At 34.6% G+C, this 22,780-nt stretch overlaps 1 protein-coding gene across 11 annotated transcripts in view; it reads right to left on the reverse strand.

The window, feature by feature from the left end:
* Positions 1-18,099, reverse strand: part of LOC129756674 (glutaminyl-peptide cyclotransferase-like) — a 38,796-nt gene extending 20,697 nt beyond the window's left edge. The window contains exons 1-2 of one of the 11 annotated variants that reach the window (XM_055753608.1): positions 17,832-18,099; positions 9,335-9,689 (exon numbers count right to left, since the gene is read on the reverse strand). In XM_055753608.1, coding sequence (XP_055609583.1) covers positions 9,335-9,436 — 102 coding nt within the window. In that variant the 5' untranslated portion in view covers positions 9,437-9,689; positions 17,832-18,099. Of the gene's footprint in view, positions 1-9,334; positions 9,808-17,723 lie in introns of all 11 variants that reach the window. The other 10 variants (XM_055753606.1, XM_055753609.1, XM_055753607.1 and 7 more) reach the window with 10 other exon arrangements.
* Positions 18,100-22,780: the final 4,681 nt, after the last annotated feature.

Consider the following 22,780-nt stretch of genomic DNA (forward strand, 5'->3'; position numbering starts at 1 on the left):
GAATTCTCAGTTTTCACTTGCGAATTTGTAATGTTAAACATTATAGTAGTTCGTTGGCGGTTTCCTGGCCGAAAATGTTACCAAATTTTAATGATATAAGATTCGTTGTGTGAGTAATTTCTTCTAATTTTCCAATATATCAAAACAAAACAATTTTAAATATTTTAAATAGTCAAAAAATTATTTTTAAAATACTTTTAATTCTTGGCAGATTTGCTGTATTTCAGTGTATCTTGAATTTTAGCAATCGCCAAGAATAGATTCTAGCGATGATGTAGAAATATGCTGGGGTCCAATGAAAGTTTTGATGGGTATCTTGGATCTTCGTAAACAATAATAAATTTTACATACCTAATAATAGACATTCGCTGTCTTTCATTTTTCAACGAATCGATTTTTTAAACTCAAATTTTAGTTTTTTGACGTTATTTTAGTCATCACTTCAGAGAACAAACCGAAACCAAAATTCTTATAAAGACTTAGAAATCAAAATCAACTTTTAGAACAGCCATGACGTTTAAAAAATAATTGCAGAATAATAAATTAGGTTTAGAATTTAAAAAAAAAGATGTGAAAGTTGTTAGAAGATATATTAAAGTTTATGGAAGAAATTGCTTCTCTGCCAAATAAAGTTTCTCCTTCGAATAAATACCTAAAAATACCTAAAAATACATGAAATTCTAAAATTAGACCAGCACTCAGATCCCGGTTTACAAAAATATTTTTTAACAAACTTGAACATTTTGTTCACTTGAACTCATGTTCAAAATTAGAACGAAGAACTAAATTTTTTTCATGGGTTTGAAAAGGAACATTGAGAGATGGAATTCAATATTTGAAAAATTTAAAAAGAAAATGTTTTAAGAAAGAAATTTTAATAAACAAAACAATTATTATCAGTATTCAAAGCATTATTAAAATCATCATCTGATATTAATATTGGATAAGAACGGTGATAAATCAAATTTATTTTTAAAATATTCAATTCAAGAAAACCATACTCAATTTCATAATCTTAACAGTGAGGACTTTATTTGACGATTGAAAAATGCTCGGTTTTTATCCGCTTAAATCAGAAAATCAAATTTAACGGAAAACTTCCCGTACCAGCGATGAAAAATTTCTCCAGGCTTCCAGATGCTATATCAGACTTTTACGAAGAACGTTAACTGATTTTTTAATCTCAACTTGGTTGCAAACTGACAAGATACTGTTAATTTATTCTATAGTAGTTTTTTGGTTTCTTTTTTTTATAATTCGTTTATTTGAAACGGCTCATACCGAAGGTTTTAAGGAGCCAAAGTCAGTTTTTTTTTTTGAATTTTCAATTCATTTTTAAGAATAGATATAGGGAAAATAGTAAAAGATTGTTTAAAGACAGAGGTTGATAGCTTTTAAGAAGAGGTAGATTTCCAACATGTAATCAAGGTCTATCAAAGCTAATACATCTCTTACAGGGGTGTAGGGTGGATTTCCTCGGACCCGGAGGGAGTCCAATAAATCCGCTCTGGAGGCTAGATGGACCTCACAATGGTTTCTTTTGGAATCCTGAGAAATATTATCTGAACTGAAGGAACTTATGTTGCGTCCGTTTACTCTAGAAAATTTCGAGGATTTTCAAAATTTTCACACATTGAGCTAAAGAGCCGCAGTTATACATCCAAAGAGCCGCATGCGGCTCGCGAGCCGCAGGTTGCCGACCTATGTATTAAACTAATGCTTTACAAAAGAAAAATTTAAGAAAATGTTATTCTACTAAATTAAAATTAACAGATTAAAAATAAAATTATTGACTAATACGCAAAAAAAACTGACAAGGTGATTTGGTTATTGACTAAAGTAATCCTTTGAGGTGACGAATGAATTGGGTTTTGAAAGAGCTACGATTGTTAGTGCTTTTAAAGACTTCAGGACGACTGTTGTAAGATAATGGTCCAATGTAGGAGATTCTGCGTTGACCAAAAGATGTTAAACAGTGACTTTGAAGCAAATGATTTGACTGACGAGTAATTCGAGAGCGAGTACCTGCGAGCTAAACAATAAATTACGGTTATTATCTGTGGAGTTTAAATTATCGAACACGTACGTTAATGTTTGCAAGCTGCATAGTTTAGATAAAGGCAAGACATTATGAGATGTACTTGAATAAAGTAATGAAGTTGGATACAGGAAAGGTAGTTTAAAGATAGTTTTCATACAACGATTCTGTAACGTCTGCAACCGGGCAAGAATGGACAAAGATGCCCTCCCCCACACTGCGATAAGGTAGTTAAACTGTGAATGAATAAATGCAAAGTAAAATTTCATAAGAACATGACGCGGTACAAAATTCCTGACTCTCCAAAGAATGCCACTCAAACACGATGTTTTATTGATTATGTTGTTAATATGAAGACTCCAGGAAAGTGTTTCATCCAGTGTCAACCCCAAGTATTTAAAGTTGTCAACTTTTTCAATTGTAGAATTTGCGAAAAAATGGCGATTACTGCTGGTGATAACATGTACACCTAGGTTTTTTTTTACACGGTTCTTTTTTACGCGGTTTTTTTTTACACGGCTTTTTTTACACGGTTTTCGGGAATTAGCACGGTTTTTTTTTACACGGTTTTCGCGAATTAACACGGTTTTTGAGAGAAAATATTCTAAGTCCTTTTCAAAGGAAAACACTTAGAATCTTTTTGAAGTTGGGAAAATCTTATCTCTTAGACTAAGAACATGATACATGAGACCTGAGACCTGGGATCTGAGACCTGGGATCTGAGACCTGAGACCTGAGATTTGAGACCTGAGACCTGAGACCTGAGACCTGAGACCTGAGACTTGAGACCTGAGACATGAGACATGAGACCTGAGACATGAAACATTAGAAATTAGACATGAGACCTGAGACCTGGAAACTGAGACAGGGGATATTAGACTTGAGACCTCAGCATGAGACATGAGACCTGAGACCGGAGACAAGCTACTAGAATTAGTACCGCGAGAGATAAGTTTAGCTCCGATTTCAACATGCGACCCCTCTAATGAAAGGGTTTGACTTGTGGGTGACGAAAAATAAAGTCGCGACTTCGCTAGTACAAGCTACTAGTGCTAGTACCGCGAGAAATTAGTTAAGCTCCGATTTCAACTTTCGACCTCTCTAGTGAAAGGGTTTGGCTTGTAGGTGACGCAAAATAGTGTCGCGACATCGCTAGTACTAGCTACTAGTTTTAGTACCGCGATAAATTAGTTTAGCTCCGATTTCAACTTTCGACCGGTCAAGTGAAAGGGTTTGACTTGTAGATGACGAAAAATAGTGTCGCGACTTCGCTAGTACAAGCTACTAGGGTTAGTACCGCGAGAAATTAGTTAAGCTCCGATTGAGACTTGCGACCCCTCTAGTGAAAGGGTTTGGCTTGTAGGTGACGAAAACTAGTGTCGCGAGTTCGCTAATACAAGCTACTAGGGTTAGTACCGGTAGAAATTATATTAGCTCCGATTTAGACTTGCGACCCCTCTAGTGAAAGGGTTTGACTTGTGGGTGACGAAAAATAGTGTCGCGACATCGCTAGTACAAGCTACTAGTTTTAGTACCGCGATAAATTAGTTTAGCTCCGATTTCAACTTTCGACCGGTCAAGTGAAAGGGTTTGACTTGTAGATGACGAAAAATCGCTAGTACAAGCTACTAGTGATAGTAACGCGAAAAATTAGTTAAGCTCCGATTTAGAATTGCGACCGGTCAAATGAAATGGTTTAACTTGAATGTAACGAAAAATATTGTCGCGACTTCGCTAGTACAAGTTACTAGGGTTAGTACCGGTAGAAATTAGATTAGCTCCGATTTCAACTTTCGATCGTTCAAGTGAAAGGGCTTCACTTTTAGGTGATGCAAAATAGTGTCGTGAGCTCGCTAGTACAAGCTACTAGGGTTGAAACTAATTTCTACCTGTACTAACCCTAGTAGCTTGTACTAGCGAAGTCGCGACACTATTTTTCGTCATCTACAAGTCAAACCTTTTCACTTTACCGGTCGAAAGTTGAAATCGGAGCTAAACTAATTTCTCGCGGTACTAAAACTAGTAGCTTGTACTAGCGATGTCACGACACTATTTTTCGTCACCCACAAGTCAAACCCTTTCACTAGAGGGGTCGCAAGTCTAAATCGGAGCTAATATAATTTCTACCGGTACTAACCCTAGTAGCTTATACTAGCGAACTCGCGACACTATTTTTCGTCACCTACAAGCCAAACCCTTTCACTAGAGGGGTCGCAAGTTGAAATCGGAGCTAATATAATTTTTCGCGGTAATAACACTAGTAGCTTGTCTCAGGTCTAAAGTCTCATGTCTCAGGTCTAATCTTTCATGGCTCTTGTCTCATACCTCAGGTCTCATGTCTTATGTCTCATATCTCATGTCTCAGGTCTCATTTCTAATGTCTCATGTCTCATGTCTCATGTCTCATGTCTCATGTCTCAGGTCTCAGGTGTCATGTCTCAGGTCTCATGTCCCATGTCTCAGGTCTCGTGTTTTATGTCTTAGGTTTCTAGTCTCAGGTCTCAGGTCTAATGTCCCATGTCTTTGGTCTCATTCTTCAAGTCTCTGATCTCATGTCTCAGATCTCAGGTCCCTGGACTTAGGTCTCAGGTGTCATGTCTAAAGTCTCAGGTCTCATGTCTCTAGTTTACATCCTCAAGTCCAGGTCTCAAGTCTCAAGTCTCAGGTCTCAGGTCTTAAGTGTCAGAACTTCAGAGCTGCAGAATTCGAATGGTCTTTTTTACACGGTTTTCGGGAATTAACACGGTTTTTTTTTACACGGTTTTCGGGAATTAGCACGGTTTTTTTTACACGGTTTTCGGGAATTAACACGGTTTTTTTTTACACGGTTTTTTTTTACGCGGTACGTATATCAGTGTAAAAAAAAACCTTACTGTACTTGGTTTTCGATAAGTTTAGAGTTAGAAGGTTACTATTGAAGTATTTGTAAAGAATTTCTAAATCTTTTTCCATTTGTTTACTATTATCTTTGGGCAAATTTCAGGATAAAACAAAGCAGTGTCATCCGCAAACAGTCTGGGAATGCCGTGTTTAAAGTAGATTACTTAAATCGTTGATGTGTAAGAATAACAATGGCCCAATATTACTGCCTTGTGGTACACCCACATCAAGGGGTTCCAAAGAGCTTTCTGTTTGGTCGATAGAAATTAGTTGTTTCCGACCTGTAAGGTAGCTTTTAATGATGGTATTAGCAACACCTCTTATACCATACCGATCATGTTTTTTTAAGGAGGATTTCGTGATCTAAAGTATCAAAGACTTTTTTTAAATCTAGAAACAATCCTACAACGATTTTTTTGTGTCTATATTTTCTATGGCAGAATCAATCAGTTCACACATAGCTATCAGTGTACTGCAGCCGGCTTTGAAGCCGTATTACAGGTTGTATAAAATATTATTTTCATTAATCAATTGGTTGAGTCTGCTTATTTTAAGTTTTTCAAACACTTTACTGAATACGCTAAGCGTTGAAATTGGACGGCAATTGTTGATACATGTGGCATCACCTGATTTAAATACGGGAACAACTTTTGCGATTTTTAAGATTTCTGGATAAATTCCCGTTTCCAAAATATTATTGAAACTCTCAGAAAGTATTCGTTGTATTTCATACAATCATTCTATAATGTAAATGAGATGTATAGCAAAGTTGTTGAGAAATATATCTATATTCAAAAATGTTTGCTGGAGTCAGGCCCGTGCGAAGGACCCGCTCATGGGGGGGGGGGGGGGGGGGGAGGGGGGTTTCAAATTTCAAAATTCAAATCCAAGATTTTCTAAGTCTTGAATCATTGGCCTTTCATCAATAAATTATTTAAAATGATGTTCTTTATTTTGAGTAAGACTTTTGCTCAAAAATGAAAAGTAAGCAATCAAGTTAACAAATCTAATATCAATATTTCAGAAAACACAGAAAACGAATGCGATTTAAAATTTTGATTAAAACCAGAGTTGAAAGTTTCAGTCATAAAAATGATAGAAATAAAATTCATTCATTTTAATCCAGTTTTAAAAAGAAACTTAATCCGAATTCTAAAATGAATTTCAGACGATGGAAGAAAATAATCATGATTTTAAATTGTTCAGCAAAACTTTAAAACTTGTTGTTAATTAGTCGTCAAAATTAACGTTCTTTTTTTTTATTTTCAATTGAAAGCTTGACTGAAAAATTCCACTGTAATATTTTAAATTCGAAGAATTATTGAATCTCTGTTTGAACTGTGAAATATTGATTAGGAAAAAATACATTTTGAACTTGAGAGAATTTCTTCGAAACACATATGTTCCTATTTGATGATTAAATTAATTTTGATAAAAAGAAAAATATCAATTTGACTTCAAGAGTACCAGTGATCAAAATCAGAGATAACATAATTTTTTATTTCATCCAGTTATCAACCTAAAAGACTCAAATAGTTCATCTCTGAAGTTCACAATAATTACTTCATATATTTATTTACAACAACTTGTTCAGTTCGTCATTGATAGCTTCTATTGCCAAAGTACTGGTTTGGAAATGGGTGACTTCTTGAATGATCAATAAAAAACTTATAAAAATAAACATCATAAATTTGAAGTTTTGTTGTAAATATTGAAAGCACAAAGCATATAGTTATTTGATAAATGCATTAAATTTTAACTATAAAATTGCTGCTTCGAATAATTTCGATTCTTTTCATGAATTAAGAAAGATTATTCAAAGGAATAAAAATAAGTAAAAACTTTATAAACTTTCAAGCGCAAGTTTTATAGTTTAAAATTTCGAGTTCTGAATATTTTGTAGCCGTCAATTTAAATACTTGGTCCTAGAAAAGGCAAAAGGTAGAAGTTATGTTTTTCTTTATAAAAATTTGGATTATTGGGCTTATTGTGTTTTCAGAATACAAAAATTCAGATTTGAAATACATAGAGAAACAAATAAAATTATTATAAAAAAAAAACTAAAAATGCTTGACTATAAAAATCGGTAAATTCATGTCAAAATTTAAAGCTTTACCATAACCATAAACTATAAAATTCGGTTACCTTATTTGAATATAAAAACAAAAAAAGACATTTAAAGAGATATGTTTCTAGTATTGATGTTATGGAGTTTATAAGTTTAAAAATGAATAAGTTTTAAGTGAAATCTCAATCATTGATAACTGATGCTCAAAAAAATCTTCAAGAAATTGAGAAAAAAAACAAATTTCTCATTTGTTTTTTATACTTTAATTAATTTTGGAATAATATTGATGATGACTATGCATGATTTAAACAAGTTCAATTAACAATTTTTATAAACTTGGAAAAAATCATTAAAAGCATATTCGACTAGAGTGAAGCAATTAAAAATAGAAAAGATAATATTAATTTAAACCAATTTGTTGAAACCTGCATTTGTTTTTCGTTAAAAATATCTTAAATCAAATTTGATTTAAATGGAGTGAAGTGAACAAGTAGAAGACTGCTATAACTTTTTTCGCAGAGACAAAAATTAGTTGCGATCTAGGGGAAAGTGAGTAGGTAATCGATTTGTAGCGTGTTTTTTATTTTTTGTTATGTCATAAAAATAAAAAAAAAAAAATTCTTAAATATTATTAACCTATTTTTAAAAGTGATTTCAAAAACAAAGCTCTTTAAAAAACCTTATTGCATATTTGAGACACCCAAATTATTCAAAATCATATCTTAAATTCCTTGCACCTAAGAAAAATGTGAAATTTGAGGCCTTAGTAATTTGTCAAACACTTTTTGGATATGGAGTTTGAGATTTAGAAGAATGAGAAACACAAAATACAATTGAGGCTGAAATTGGTTTCTTGAGGAATATTTTATATCAACATAAAATTTGGAATGAAATTTACACTTTTTTCAATAAAATTGGTTAGTAATAAATTCATCGATACTAGGATTTTGTTTTTATTTAGCTATGTAAATCTGTTGACTATCGTAAGTGTTAAACACTTTCAACATGGCAACCAACTTGTGATATGTTAAATTAGTATTCTTTGAATGAATTTTCAAGTAGAAATGGTTGGTTTCAAATTTTGAACTTGAACTTACACTTCTTTGTAAAAACCCATTTTAAGCACGAATTAGGTATTTTGTGTGTCAGGTTTGAGTTTCAATACAAATGTTATTACTTGAATCGCGAATCAAAATCTCAATTGATTCGTTTCAATTTGTGAACGTCATATAGAGCAATATGAAATGTTTCAGGCCTAGAGAGTGGTTTCAGACAAAGGCGAGCCGAACTCCTGATAGGTTTGTCAACACTTATACTGCCCCAAATTTTTATGGGAAATTCAAAACCTGTGAAACCAAAGGGAACTAAAGTTATTGGTGAAAAACTGCTTTTCATGTTCCTCCCAAAAAATGTCTCAAAATCACATACAAGCTTCAGGCTTGTTGAGCGTGTCCTTCCTGTGATCCGATCTGGCCCAAATTTGGCATGAGATCTTGTAGGCACTAGGCCTAGGATCAATTTTCGCCTGCAGTGCATAACTTTTTCAAAAGTCGGGTCATTTAGGCACTGTTGTGGTAATTATGCCCTTATTTTCCCTATCAGAGTTGGATTAAAAAAATCTTTGGTTTCTTAGGTCTGGATACAGTTGTGATCCGAATGTAATGGGCATCATCTTTATTGTTTTTAAAAGTTACATTGGCCGATTTTATATCGTTTCAATTTAGGGAAAACGCTGGGAAATTTGACTAATATTTATGGATTATGTAGAAACTTAGTTTTACGTTTTACTGCGTGTGACATTGTTGGACATCTTTTTAAGTCAAAATGAATCCTTTGTCTTACGTACAGCAAATAATTTTATTCATAAAACTATATATCATTCACGCTAGATACTTTCGAATAAAACTAGTAACAATTAATCTTAAATCTTCTTAACTGTATTTTTAACAGCTGAAGTTACAGGACGATTCCAGTACAGCAAAACATCTCAGGAAAACAGTTATCAAATTATCCTGTTTCCTGTATTTACATTCAAAGCGGTTCTGTCCGGGAAGGGAGATTAGGAAATTATCCTGTAGTCTCGAAACTGTTCATTCCTAACAAATTACGGTTACAAAAAAAAAAAACGAATGTGAAAAAGTAACTGTCATTTAAACAGTGTCCGGTGATACAGGAGTTTTCCTTCCTGATTTGTCTGATTTCCTGAACACTCGAAATAGAATTCCTTCAAATTTCAGAATAAAGTGATTCAAAACGATATAAATATTTAAAACTGACGATATTGAACCCATCTCATGATAGAGACCCCTTTCGTTTGTTGAACGATGATGTCGGAAAACCACTCTCACCTGTTGAATAGTCCACTGTGTGAAGGTCAAAAGCATCGGTAGCAAAAAAAGTAGCGCCGGCAGCCGCCGCAGCTTCAACCGCACCAAAGATGACGACGCCATGGTAAACAATCCTGAATGGTCGCTGGCGTGGATCTGTATCGGGCGTCGCGCTGAGTGTGAGTATTTTGCAGGGGCTTGTTGACGACGCCTTACATAAGTATAGCGCTAAGGGAGCTTTGTATGTATAAGCCTTGGCTGCCTTCTCACGTTGTTGTTTGCAAAAAGCTAACACGGTTATTAAGCTTGTTTCTCGACACTGTGTTTAATATTTTACCAAGCTCTTCTTCCTCTGCGTTTTCTGCACTGCAAAACACTTTAAACCGATGAACTGTTAAAAATTGATTTTGTTAGTGCTGACTAGGCAAATAATTCACGAGATGCTGTGTTGTTTTGTTGGTCGTCTTTAATGAATAATTGATGAAGGACCCCCGCTGCCAAGACGTGTGCATTGCCATGGAATAGTGATACTCATTATGTGTTATCAAGGATTTTATCTGGATGGAAGATAACAAACACGTGTGGAAAATTGGAGCATAATTTTCTGAACTCTGAAGAAAAATATACCAAAGCGATGGCCAAGCTGGAAAAAGTTTTTTCCTTGCTCGACTTTACAAGTTTAACTATAAGTAGATAGTTGATCTAGTTTATCATGGATCAGCATAAGGAGCTCGTGGTAGCAATTTTCTTATGCTTTACTTAACTCAGAGCACCTCAGAGTTCACTTTTTGCTCCTCAAAAATCTAAATATCGACAAAGAAGAAAAAAAAACCGCTTCCAACACTCAAACTCTTCACTGGAACAGTATCCACCTACATTGTTGTAGAAAAAGGTGTTAGATGAAAGTGATGTTATTTATAAGTTCACACCTTATAGTTATCAGTAGGGTAGAGACACTTTGTTTCGTCAATGTAAAAATGTTTAAAATTAATTGAAAATTTATTAAATCGGTTTGTCCGTGTTAAAATTTTTATCGTCGTTTTTACAATTGAAATGTTTGTAGGGGAGTGATGAATTCATCGAAATGGTACGTTTACAGGAACACACGCTTCAATAATCATTCTAGCGAACAGGCGGATAGATTAATCGAAAAGGAGAATTGAAATCAAATGAAGGACCACTTTTAGCGGAAAACTCGAGCACCGCTTAGTTAATAATCACTCTTTAGATTGTTAAGGCATTGTGTTTGGAAAGGTTTTGGATAACAGATGGATTGTGATCTGAAAATTAAATTAAATAAAAATGAACATGTACGAAGTATCAGCAGAAAAAGTAATTTCAACATTTAATGTATGCATGAGAAGAACTTATATGACTTGATAATCTCAAAATCTCAATCTGTTTTAAAAACTCAGATTTCTGAATTTAAATTTTGAAAACAGTTTAAGATTGGACCCAATTAATATCCATGCGACATTTTTCTTTTATGAGGTTATAATAATTTAGAATCCGGACAAACGTGTGTATTTTAAAAACTATTCATTTGATCGAAAAACTTTCTATGGAGAAAATGTTGGTTTTAATATGACATTTAAAGTAAAAATATAAAAAAAATACTTTTTTTTAATTTCAAGCAATACTCTTACTTTATCAAAAAATCTCTTTTTTATCTTAGCACACTTCTTTCAATCATGTACCTATCAAAATCATAATATTTTACACACATTCACCAGAAAAAACCAATTGGAATCGGGTTGGAACCATTTCATGAGTAGGCATCTCAAAGAATTTGACTTCTTTAATCCAGTTTTGACACACAGTCAGACACACGTTAATTAAAAAATCTGAAAAATGGGCAAGATAGTTCTTTTCATAACCAACACAAAACTGCTAAAGTTTTGCATATCCAAGCTCTTGTAACGTAGCTATCACTGAAATGAAGTGCCCGGATACTAAATGATCATAGCTTTAGTCATTGCCTACAAAAAGTAATTTTAAAAATATTTCAAACCATATTTTACATATTAAATTGTTAGAGTAATATTTTAGAGTTCATAAGTTTTCTTGCAATAAAACTTAAATCTACAGTTTCAGAACTGCTTTAAAAATTATGGGCTTAAAAAGCTTACCTCTTTATTCATGAGTGGTACTTAAATGAGTTTATGTTCTTAAACTACAAAAATCAAATACCTACTTAACTTTCTAGTTCAAATTTAGAAATAGTCAATTCTTTAACGAAATTTCATATTTGTTTGAATTTTTTTATGGTTTCTGAAAGGCATCTTTGATTGAAAATTTTATAAGATCGGTGCAAGTTCAAGTTAAAGTTTAAATGTGGATTTCAGAATGCTTAGCGGCATATTTTCAGAATATTTAGTTCTGTGTAAGAATTGGAAATTCGTTTTGGTGAAATTTATGTTCATGCCTACAGTTTGACTAGGAATTTGTGATATTGAATTTATAACGTTGAGTTTCTAAACTGTAAAATTTAAAAACACTGACGCAAAACCGGAATTTAGTGTCGTTTTAAAATAACACAAACTAAACTCAAATTACCTCTCAATTCAAATTACCTATCCTAAGTCGAGCTAGGGATGAATCTCCGACAGGGTTAAATTAAACTATTTTGAGACATTCATTCACAAAAAAATTCAAGCAAGAGATTTCTAGAAATTGAACCATTGCATTGTGTCAAATTTAGGTGTGAAAACAAAGCCAAAATAAGCAAGCTAAATTAAAATTTAATATTTTTTTGAAAAATATAGAGCACTTTAAGCTTACGCGTGGTTTAGCTGAAGAAATCAAGTAAAAACTTTAGACTTGATGTATGGCAAGAATGAAAACAAATAATTTAAACAACCGGAACAAATTTCAAATCCTTCTTTTGTCACTCGGAATGGGAACATTGCCAGAGGAGGGGACAATAGAAATAATGCGAAAAACAAATAAATTGGAATAAATTTCACGGAAGCTTGTATGCAACAAAATTGCATACTATATTGTTGCACAAAACCTATAAATCAAGTAATTTTTTATTGAATAATTCAATGAAATCAAGAAAACAAAAGGTGTAATACCTAACTATGTATTTTAGTAGTATTTTATACGGAATAAATAAGAAATTTACTTTAACCGTAGAGAACAGACGTACAAGCTCGAAAAAAAAAATCGTCAAAAAAGTGTGTAAAATTTCAAATGCTTTCACCAAAAAAATACGTTATAAATTGACTACAAACAGCGCCATCTATTGCGCCGTTCAAAAGTTACAAATCAACTTTAAAGTGCTCATTTTTGGAAAAGCGTAATCTTAGCTTAGCTTAGCTTAGCTTGATTGACTACTCACATCCACATTTAAACATTGAACCCGAAATGCTTTATTTAAATTTCGAGTATTAATATAATATTGACCAATGCCGTTGAACTTTCTCAGTATACTTTATAGAAACTCTTTATTGGTATAACAATGATATTGAAAAAAAGCATTTCGAATCCCATGATCGCAGGCGTGGCTCAGTAGAACGAATTCCACATCGCCAATGGTTGCTACTCCGTGATTGACCGAGGCCACCAATTTTGTTCAAAGGTCAAATGAATGGTGCCTGGGACTGACAGCACATTCACAATGCCCAAAACTGATGCTCTCTCTTTAATCATCAATAACGGCGCCGGCCACGTCCTAGTAGTCAAAAGATAGATTGGAAAAGAGAGAAAGGGATGAAAGAAATAATTCGTGCTTTAGGACCGAGGTCACCTCTGCATCCTAGCAAAAAAATTTATTGTGGGGAGTGGGTAAAAGGATGTGATCTGGAGACACTTTTGACCAGTGTGATTTGTGAACTTATTATCTACCATTCCATGATCTATTGACGCAAAATGTTTATTTTTCAGGAATCAATTCCTAATATTTTTGAAAAAAAAAAAGATTTTTATATGGTATCATTTCCAGCTCAAAATTCTAAATTTATGATTAATTAAATATGGATGCGAGTGAAATTTAGTTTATCTTCATAGTTTGAGTTCAGTAATTTCTATGGTTTGATTAAAATCAAAAAATAAGCCAACATTTAGAAAAAATAAGCCAACATTTCAAGGCCCGGATGTTGGCAGAAAAATATCTGGTAAGCTTAGATTAGATTGATTCTGGATATTGTGGTTCCAAATTTGTTCTGACACATTGAAATTCGATGTCTGTGATCAGATTTCGGACTCTTATTCAGTTTTTTTGTTGTTGTAGGAATCCAGTTTGGATCATCATTGGAAAAAACCTTATTCGAATCTTGGTATGTATTGCATTTTAAACCTCTACTAGATGCATTTTCCATATTCGACACTCATCATTTCGGAATGTGAAAAAAAAAATTAAACTTACAACTCTTAAAACATTTCAACTTTTAATTCTTTTGCAGAATTGGAACTACAGAAAGTTTCATAATGATGATCCAGAATCGAAAAATCTGAAACAGTTTCATCATTTGGTTTTATTATTTAGATTTAGAAATTGAATTTCTAATAATTAACTGAAGAAGGAATTCACATTAAAATCCTAAAATTCAGAAACCTCATAAAAGATTTCTGATTTAGGTTTTTCATACAAATTTACCTTGTTGGTTCATAACTAATAGAAAAAAATAGAAATTATTATCCGGAACTTAGATTGAAAAATCGTTTCCAGATTCGGAATTCAGATTTTGAACTCATGTTAAAACGGCAGAATTCAGATCTGAATTCGAATAAGAATTCAGATTCAGTTTCAGCTCGAAGTTAGGTTTTACTTCAAATTATCAATTTGAGAATTTCATTAAGATTTCAAATTGCAGGTGATCGCAGTTTCAAAGGTTTAATTCTTGATACAAAATTTTAATTTTATAATTAATCAGAGACAGTTTGGAAACATAAACTAGCAGAAACCACAAATATAAAATTAAATTTGGATTAATTTTGAAGATTTTGATCTTTGCGGATTCCGTTCGTATAGGGATATTATTTGTTCGAGCAATAGTAAACTCACAATGGATGATTGTTACGATAGAGGCACACAAATTCCATTGCACACACAGTGGTTAAAAAAACCTTCACAGGATTCTAATTATAAAATAAATTATTTATGATCAATTTGCGGATTTACATTGGTCAAAGAACTTGTACTTTATCTTCAAGCTAGAATTAAGCTGTGAATTGTTTTATGGGTTTTTACATTGCTAATAAAAAACATACGCCATCTAAGTCGATAAGGGTTTGACAGACTGTATAAATTATTTAAAACTGCTTAGTTATTCAATACAATAGTTTCAAACAAAAAATTTAAATTTATTTTTAAATTATCTTTTTCAAAGTCAGTGTCGATTGATTGTAATTTGATTAATAATAAATGCTATTCCAGTGATTCGCTTAGAATTTATTTAGAAAAAAAAGAGTTTCCAGATCTTGTTTTAATATGATGACATATATAACAACCATTCTTTTACTGAAAAATCGAGGCACATATGGAAAAAATTCATCTGTGTTAGAAGGTACTTTCTTCTTAAGGCCCATTGACGTGAAAATGAACGTGAAAAAATCTTATTTTATCAATAACTCAAAAAACCACTAGCATATGTACAGGCTCGGTCCTATGGAGGGGTGGGGGCGTCGTGGTGGTCGTGGTGACCCCCCCTTCCAAGCGGCAAAAAATCGTTACAAAATACTCGCAAACGCTGGAATTTCTATAAGAACTTTGAACTTTTCCTAGTGCATGTCCTTAAGAGTTTTAAAATTTTCCACTCCGTGTGGGTGATTGTCAAATAAAAGAATTTATTAATTTTTTCAATTCCTATAAATGGAAACATATCGGTCTGCCAAACTAAAACGGCTGTAACTTGCAATTCCCTAGACCGATTTTCACCAAATTACTTTTGTTAAGGCACTTACAGTGTTTAATTCGAATGTCTTTTATACATTGTTATACATTCATATCTATTCAATTTTCTAAAAATACCAGAAATACTCCTTCTTAAATTAGAGGTGATGAACAAAATCTGATAAAAATTGAGTTCAAGAATAAAACTCCAAAACCAGTTTTTAAAACATAGGCTCCAAAAGCTTGCCTATGTATTAATTTTAGAAATTGAAGAATCGAAAAAGAGTTAATATTAATTAATTGAATAAAATTGAAGAATCGAAACAAGAGTTAATATTAATTTGTTTTTTCGAATCACAATTCAGCAATATACTTCAGAAAAATAATAAAATATTAAGTTTTAAATTCATAGGAATTGTTAACACTTACTCAAATAAATGTTTGGATTTCCAAACGAGAATCACTCAAATTTTAGTGAGAGTTGAGAGTTTTGCGGTGATATATAGATACTCAAGAAAAATATTGTAGATAACTTGAGAAATTTTTCACGTTTTCTTCTATGAAAATGTGTGTATTTTTTTTATTGTAAAATTACATTTATATCAGAAGATTCATCATTTAAAGAGTTCTTAAATTGATAATATTTAAACTGCTCGATATGCAAATGACGAAAATGATCTCTTTATCAACAATATTTGCAGTGAATATTAAAAATTCGCAGATTGTTTTATAAAAGGATGTATAAGTTGTTTAAAATTATATTAAAATAAGTATGTATGTATAGAAAGTTTGTTAAACTTCTCTTATTTCAATTTTTATTAAAATACAAACCTCTAATTTAGTTCAATGAAATGGAGAGAAGAAAAGAAACAGTGTGCATCATGGTCGTGTAATATTGTTTTTTTTTTGAAGAAGTGTATCTAATCAGGATCATCCATTACTTTGATGAATAATTAGTTAGATAAAAAAATCGTTTGAATCATTACAAATTTATGCTGATATGAAATATTCCTTCAAGAACCCAATATCAGCATCTATTTTTTTTATCTAAATGTTCAACTCCACATTCGAAAGGGTATTTTTAAATTCACATAGCCACAGAATTAACATTTTGTTAGATGAAAAGAATTTAAGAGCTAATTTGGATTTATGTTGGTGCCCTAAAATATTATCAAATAGGTTAAAAATTATTGAGGAAAAATCTGCACTTTTCTGAAAAAACTTTTAAACATAACAATTAAAATTCGAAATAAGGGTTCATAGCACATTTCTTTCCCCAAGAACGCAAGTAATTTTGACTTCTGTGAAAAAAAAGTTATTGAAGTTTTCTGTTTTTTACTGTTCCATATTCTGTAAAATAAAATACTTTTAACGAATGTTTAGAGAAGTAATAACTACATTGAATTTATGATATTTCTCAAAGCAGAAACCAAATCATTTTTCAGACTTCAGCAATTTTTTTATGAGGAATTGTAATGAATTGTTGTTATATTTTAAATACATAAAGTTATAACTGCAAACACAATCAAAAATTAACTTGTATTGCCTTTTATAATGATTACTGGTAGAATTTGAATATAAATAAAGAATTTTATCTCTGACTTTGATAACTGACACTCTTGATAACTGACACACTCAAATTCTGGCTTTATTCCTAATTTCAATTCGCATTCCATTTCTGATGTTTTGAAAATACTTACTTAATTTTTTTTAGTTCAGAATAAGAATCAACATTTCGAATAATTTATTAATGACTAACCGGAAATAAAATTGATTTGAAATTTTTATTGTGATTTATTTTGATTCGTACCAGTAATTTTTTTTCCGAGTTTGTGTAATGATTATGGGTTTGAATATGGTTTTAGAAATGAATTAGCTTATTTATTGTCCTTTTTTTGGAATTTTTATTTTTTCTAACATAATTTGAAATTCGAAATGGACATGGACGTCTCCTTCGCACGGGTCTGGTGTGCAGCAGTCTCATTTGAAACTGAACAACCCCCCCCCCCCCGCCTCCCCCACACTCCTTCCAAATGAACGTATTTTCGTTATTGACTGATTTTTTGAAAATTTGGAAAATCTGTCCTTCTGGAATTTCATCTTTCAACGATTACCCATCGATTCCACTATTTCACAAATCCTTTTTTCGTCGCGTTGTTGAGTTATTGACGAAATAAAATTTTCCACGTTCATTTTTACGTAAAGCGGAAATGGGCTTTTATCTGGTAAAATTGGGAATATGAAATAAAACATATTCGATCCCATAATTTTTTTTATGAAAAATATCTTTAATTTTGGGTTGAGGCGTTAGGTGTTTTCGTTACTCTCCGTTCTTCATATTTTCGTAATTTTTGCAATGATTTTACATCTTCAAAACAAACACATTAAGAGTTTCTGTGAGATATCTACTACTCGTGTTTGTAAAATAACACAGCTGTTGACGTTTACAGGGCAGCAGGTTTTTGTTTCTTAATGGCTTTATAATTTAAAGGTCCTTTGAATAATGAGTATCACTATCCGAACAGCACACACAAAATTTTACTTTTACACCTAAAAAAATGAGTATTGCCCTACACAAGTATTCCATCAATGAGACACTTCAAACAGTACCCGGTTTGTTATCAGCGAACCGGGAATCCAGGAAGCAAACAAAACACCAATTGTGACTACACGTGGTTTCACCTAATCAAAGTTGAAATTTCAAACAGGTTGTTTCACTAGCTAGCCAGTCGCTCTGCTGCTGCTGTTCGTCGTCGTCACATTCTCGGTGCGCAAATTATTCCGCAATCAAGTTCGAACTTCACCGTTTAAAACAAGCTTTCGCTGGCTACAACAATTAGCCGTTCGCTAACCATGACACCAACTATAACACCGAACAACCACCGAAAGTGGCACACCGCGTCTAGTCTCGATGACGTCCTACCAGCGAATGAGTATGTGCGAAATGTGCAAGAATCGGGCGGCTGGTTCGAAGTGAATGTCTCTCCCCCATTCACATCCATATTGATACGCTCCCCATCACAGAAGAAAAAAGCGCGCCGTGCCAAGCTCCGGTACCTACTTGGGAACATATGAATGGACGTCTCGGCTTGGCTCGGCTACTGCTGCTGGTTAGAGGCGTCTCGTCGTTTCGCTCGTATCTAAGCAGCAGCGTCGAGATCGAAGAGTGAGCGGGCGGAATCAAGATTGTGCCGAACCTCCAGCAACCTGCATTGGAGCACAGCATACCCATAGATTTGATGATTCATTCAAGTCGGCAGCTTACCTACCCCACATCAATGCAATGCTTGGTGGAATCTACTTTTTTACTGGATGCTGTGTGGTTGGCAGTTCATAAACTTCTACTAGGTAGCTGCCATTGACGTGTGATAAAAGGCTGCAAATGTGCTAGCAGCAGCAATGAAAGGTCTCATAAGTCAATGTGTGTGCATGGAAGTCGCTCAAAGCATTGTTGGTTGGGAAAAAGGCATTTGGTTTTGGCTTATCAATGCCACATCATTTAAAAATACTTTCACGAACCGAGGTGCATTTGAGGCTCAGTTAGGATACAAAAATGGCTCCAGAGAGCACAGTTGCAATCTTATGTTCTTAAGTTGATTTTCTCATTCAGTTATGTAGAAGTAAAATTAAACAAAAACTTAAATTCAGCAATCTGGAACGCTACCTATAATAAAATATGCACTTAGCAGCTTATGGTTTTTTAAGCGAAACAGGTTAAAAAAAATTAATATGCTAACGTTAGATTGCAAATTTGCTCTCTGGAGCCACTTTTATATCCTGGAGCTAAAGTTCAGAATTTGAAATTGTGGAATCTTAGTTCTGATATCGAAATGAGGATTATAAAAAACCGGCAAACATAAATAATCACGAATACAAATTCAAAATGATTGAACCGACAAAAATTACAAAAATTACAAAAAATACAAAAATCACAAAAATTACAAAAAAACGAAAAATTAAAAAATTTACAAAAATTACAAAAATAACAAAAATGACAAAAATTACAAAAAAACGAAAAATTAAAAAATTTACAAAAATTACAAAAATTACAAAAATTACAAAAATTACAAAAATTACAAAAATTACAAAAATTACAAAAATTACAAAAATTACAAAAATTACAAAAATTACAAAAATTACAAAAATTACAAAAATCACAAAAATTACAAAAATTACAAAAATTACAAAAATTACAAACATTACAAAAATAACAAAAATTACAAAAATTACAAAAATTACAAAAATTACAAAAATTACAAAAATTACAAAAATTACAAAAATTACAAAAATTACAAAAATTACAAAAATTACAAAAATTACAAAAATTACAAAAATTACAAAAATTACAAAAATTACAAAAATTACAAAAATTACAAAAATTACAAAAATTACAAAAATTACAAAAATTACAAAAATTACAAAAATTACAAAAATTACAAAAATTACAAAAATTACAAAAATTACAAAAATTACAAAAATTACAAAAATTACAAAAATTACAAAAATTACAAAAATTACAAAAATTACAAAAATTACAAAAATTACAAAAATTACAAAAATTACAAAAATTACAAAAATTACAAAAATTACAAAAATTACAAAAATTACAAAAATTACAAAAATTACAAAAATTACAAAAATTACCAAAATTACAAAAATTACAAAAATTACAAAAATTACAAAAATTACAAAAATAACAAAAATGACAAAAATCACAATAAATAACAAAAATTTCAAAAACGATTTAAATTAGGAACTCTCGTCATCCTGTAATTTTTGTAGAGGAGAATGGGGTATCATGGGCCACTAGGCGCAATTAGAAAATCTATCAAAAACATAGTAAATTTATAAATTGAATCAGCAAGCAACATGATTCGGTTCACTGTCTTATGTTTGGGATTATTTATTTATTTATTTTATTTACATAGTATACCGTCTCACGACATAACTTGACGAACATAATTCCTATAATTCACTCGGTCCATGGCAACCGTTCTCCAATTTCTCGGGCACCCCACGTTCACCAGATCACGCTCCACTTGGTCTAACCACCTCGCTCGTTGTGCCCCCGCTCGTCTTGTTCCTACCGGATTCGTAGCGAACACCTGTTTTGCAGGACAGTCGTCCGGCATTCTCGCAACATGTCCCGCCCAGCGTATCCGGCCAGCCTTCACCACCTTCTGGATACTGGGTTCGCCGTAGAGTCACGCGAGCTCGTGGTCCATCCTTTGCCTCCACACTCCGTTCTCCTGTACGCCGCCAAAGATGGTCCTTAACACTCGTCGCTCTAATAATCCGAGTGTACGCAGGTCCTTCTTGAGCAATATTCATGTCTCGTGCCCGTAGAGAACAACCGGTCTAATGAGCGTCATATACAGGTTTCACTTCGTGCGAGAGCTAAGTCTTCTCGACCGAGTTGCTTGTGGAGTCCATAGTAGGCACGACTTCCGCCGATAATTCGCCTCCGGATCTCACGGCTGGTGTCATTGTCTGCGGTCACCAGTGAGCCGAGATAGACAAAGTCTTCGACTATCTCCAGCTCGTCGCCATCGATCGTGACCTTGTTACTACTGGACAAGCGGGTTCGGTCGGTCTCGGATCCGCAGGCCAGCATGTACTTTGTCTTGGACGTATTAATCATCAACCCAATACTTCCTGCTTCGCGTTTCAGTTTGCGGTAGATCTCCTCCACCGCCGCAGATGATCTGCCGACTACATCAATATCATCGGCAAAGCAGATAAGTTGACTGGATCTGTTAGAAATCGTGCCCCAATTTCGCCCACCGCTCGTCGAATAACACCTTCCAGCGCCACGTTGAACATCATGCAGGATAGACCATAACCTTGTCAAAGCCCCCTGCGCGATTCTAATGAACTCGACAATTCACCCGAAATCCGCACACAGCACTGCGTCCCATCCATCGTCGCCTTGATCAGTCTGATCAGCTTCCCGGAAAAGCCGTTCTCGTCCATGATTTTCCATAGCTCGTTACGGTCGATCGTGTCATATGCGGCTTTGAAGTCGATGAATAGATGGTGCGTAGGGACTTGATGTTCCCGTCATTTTTGGAGGATTTGCCGTAATGTGAATATCTGGTCCGTCGTAGACCGTCCCTCCTTGAAGCCGGCCTGATGACTTCCCACGAATCTGTTTGCTTGTGGCGTTAGGCGGCGGAGAAGGATTCGGAACAACACTTTGTAGGCGGCATGGATGACAGTGATCGCTCGGTAGTTCTCACAGTCCAATTTGTCGCCCTTCTTGTAGATGGGGCATATTACCCCCTCCTTTCACCCCTCCGGTAGCTGTTCTATGTCCCAGATCCGGACTATCAACCGGTGTAGGCAATCGGCCAACTTGTCCGGGCCCATTTTGATGAGTTCAGCTGCGATGCCATCCTTCCCAGCCGACTTGTTTCTATTCAGCTGGCGAATGGCTTCCTTAACTTCACTCATCGTTGGGAGCGGCTCCTCTACGTCGTTGGCTACGCCGGCGATGTATCTTCCCCCACCGTCTTGATCTCCTGCATGTGCGCCGTTCAGGTGTTCATCGAAGTGCTGCTTCCACCTTTTGATCACCTCACGATTGTCCGTCAGGATGCCCCCGTCCTTATCCCGGCACATTTCGGCTTGCGGCACGAAGCCCTTGCGGGATGCGTTGAGTTTCTGATAGAACTTTCGTGTTTCTTGGGAACGATGCAGCTGCTCCAGCTCCTCCTCCTCCAGACGGCGGTTTTTCTCCTGGAAAATTCGGACTCGCTGCCTCTTCCGCTGTCGGTGTTTTTCCACATTTCGATGGGTGCCTCTTTGCACTACTGCCGCCCGTGCGGCATTCTCTTCGTCCATCACCCTCCTACACTCCTCGTCGAACCAGTCGTTCCGTCGAGTTCGCTCCACATAACAGATGACGTTCTCCGCAGCACTGTTGATGGCTGTCTTGATGGTATCCCAACAGTCCTCGAGAGGGGCTTCGTCAAGCTCGCCCTCTGCCGGCAGCGCTGATTCGACCGATTGCGCGTAGTCTGCCGCGACCTCAGGTTGCTTCAGTCGTGCGGTACTTAACCGAGGCGGGCGCCGGTTTCGTAGGTTGTTCACTACGGAGAGTTTTGGGCGCATCTTCACCATCACCAGATAGTGGTCTGACTCGATGTTGGCGCCTCGACAGGATCTGACGTCGATGATGTCCGAGAAGTGCCGGCTGTCAATCAAAACGTGGTCGATCTGTGATTGAGTTTGGTACGGTGAACTCCAGGTGTACTTGTGTGGGAGGCGGTGCTGAAAAAAGGTACTACGTACGGTCATTCGTTTGGAGGCGGCGAAATCAATAAGTCTGAGGCCGTTTTCGTTGGTCAGCTGGTGCGCACTGAACCTTCCAATTGTCGGTTTGAATTCCTCCGACCTGAGGATTGAAATCCCCGATGACGATCTTGATATCATGTTTTGGGCAACGGTCGTATTCACGCTCCAGCTACGCATAAAATTCGTCTTTGTCGTCACCGGTATTCCGAGGTGAGGGCTGTGCACGTTGATGATGCTGATGTTGAAGAACCGGCCCTTGATTCTCAACCAGCACATTCGTGAGTTGATCGGCCACCACCCGATCACGCGCTTTTGCATCTTTCCCATCACTATAA

Source organism: Uranotaenia lowii, chromosome 3 (assembly GCF_029784155.1).
Source record: "Uranotaenia lowii strain MFRU-FL chromosome 3, ASM2978415v1, whole genome shotgun sequence".
Lineage (NCBI taxonomy): Eukaryota > Metazoa > Arthropoda > Insecta > Diptera > Culicidae > Uranotaenia > Uranotaenia lowii.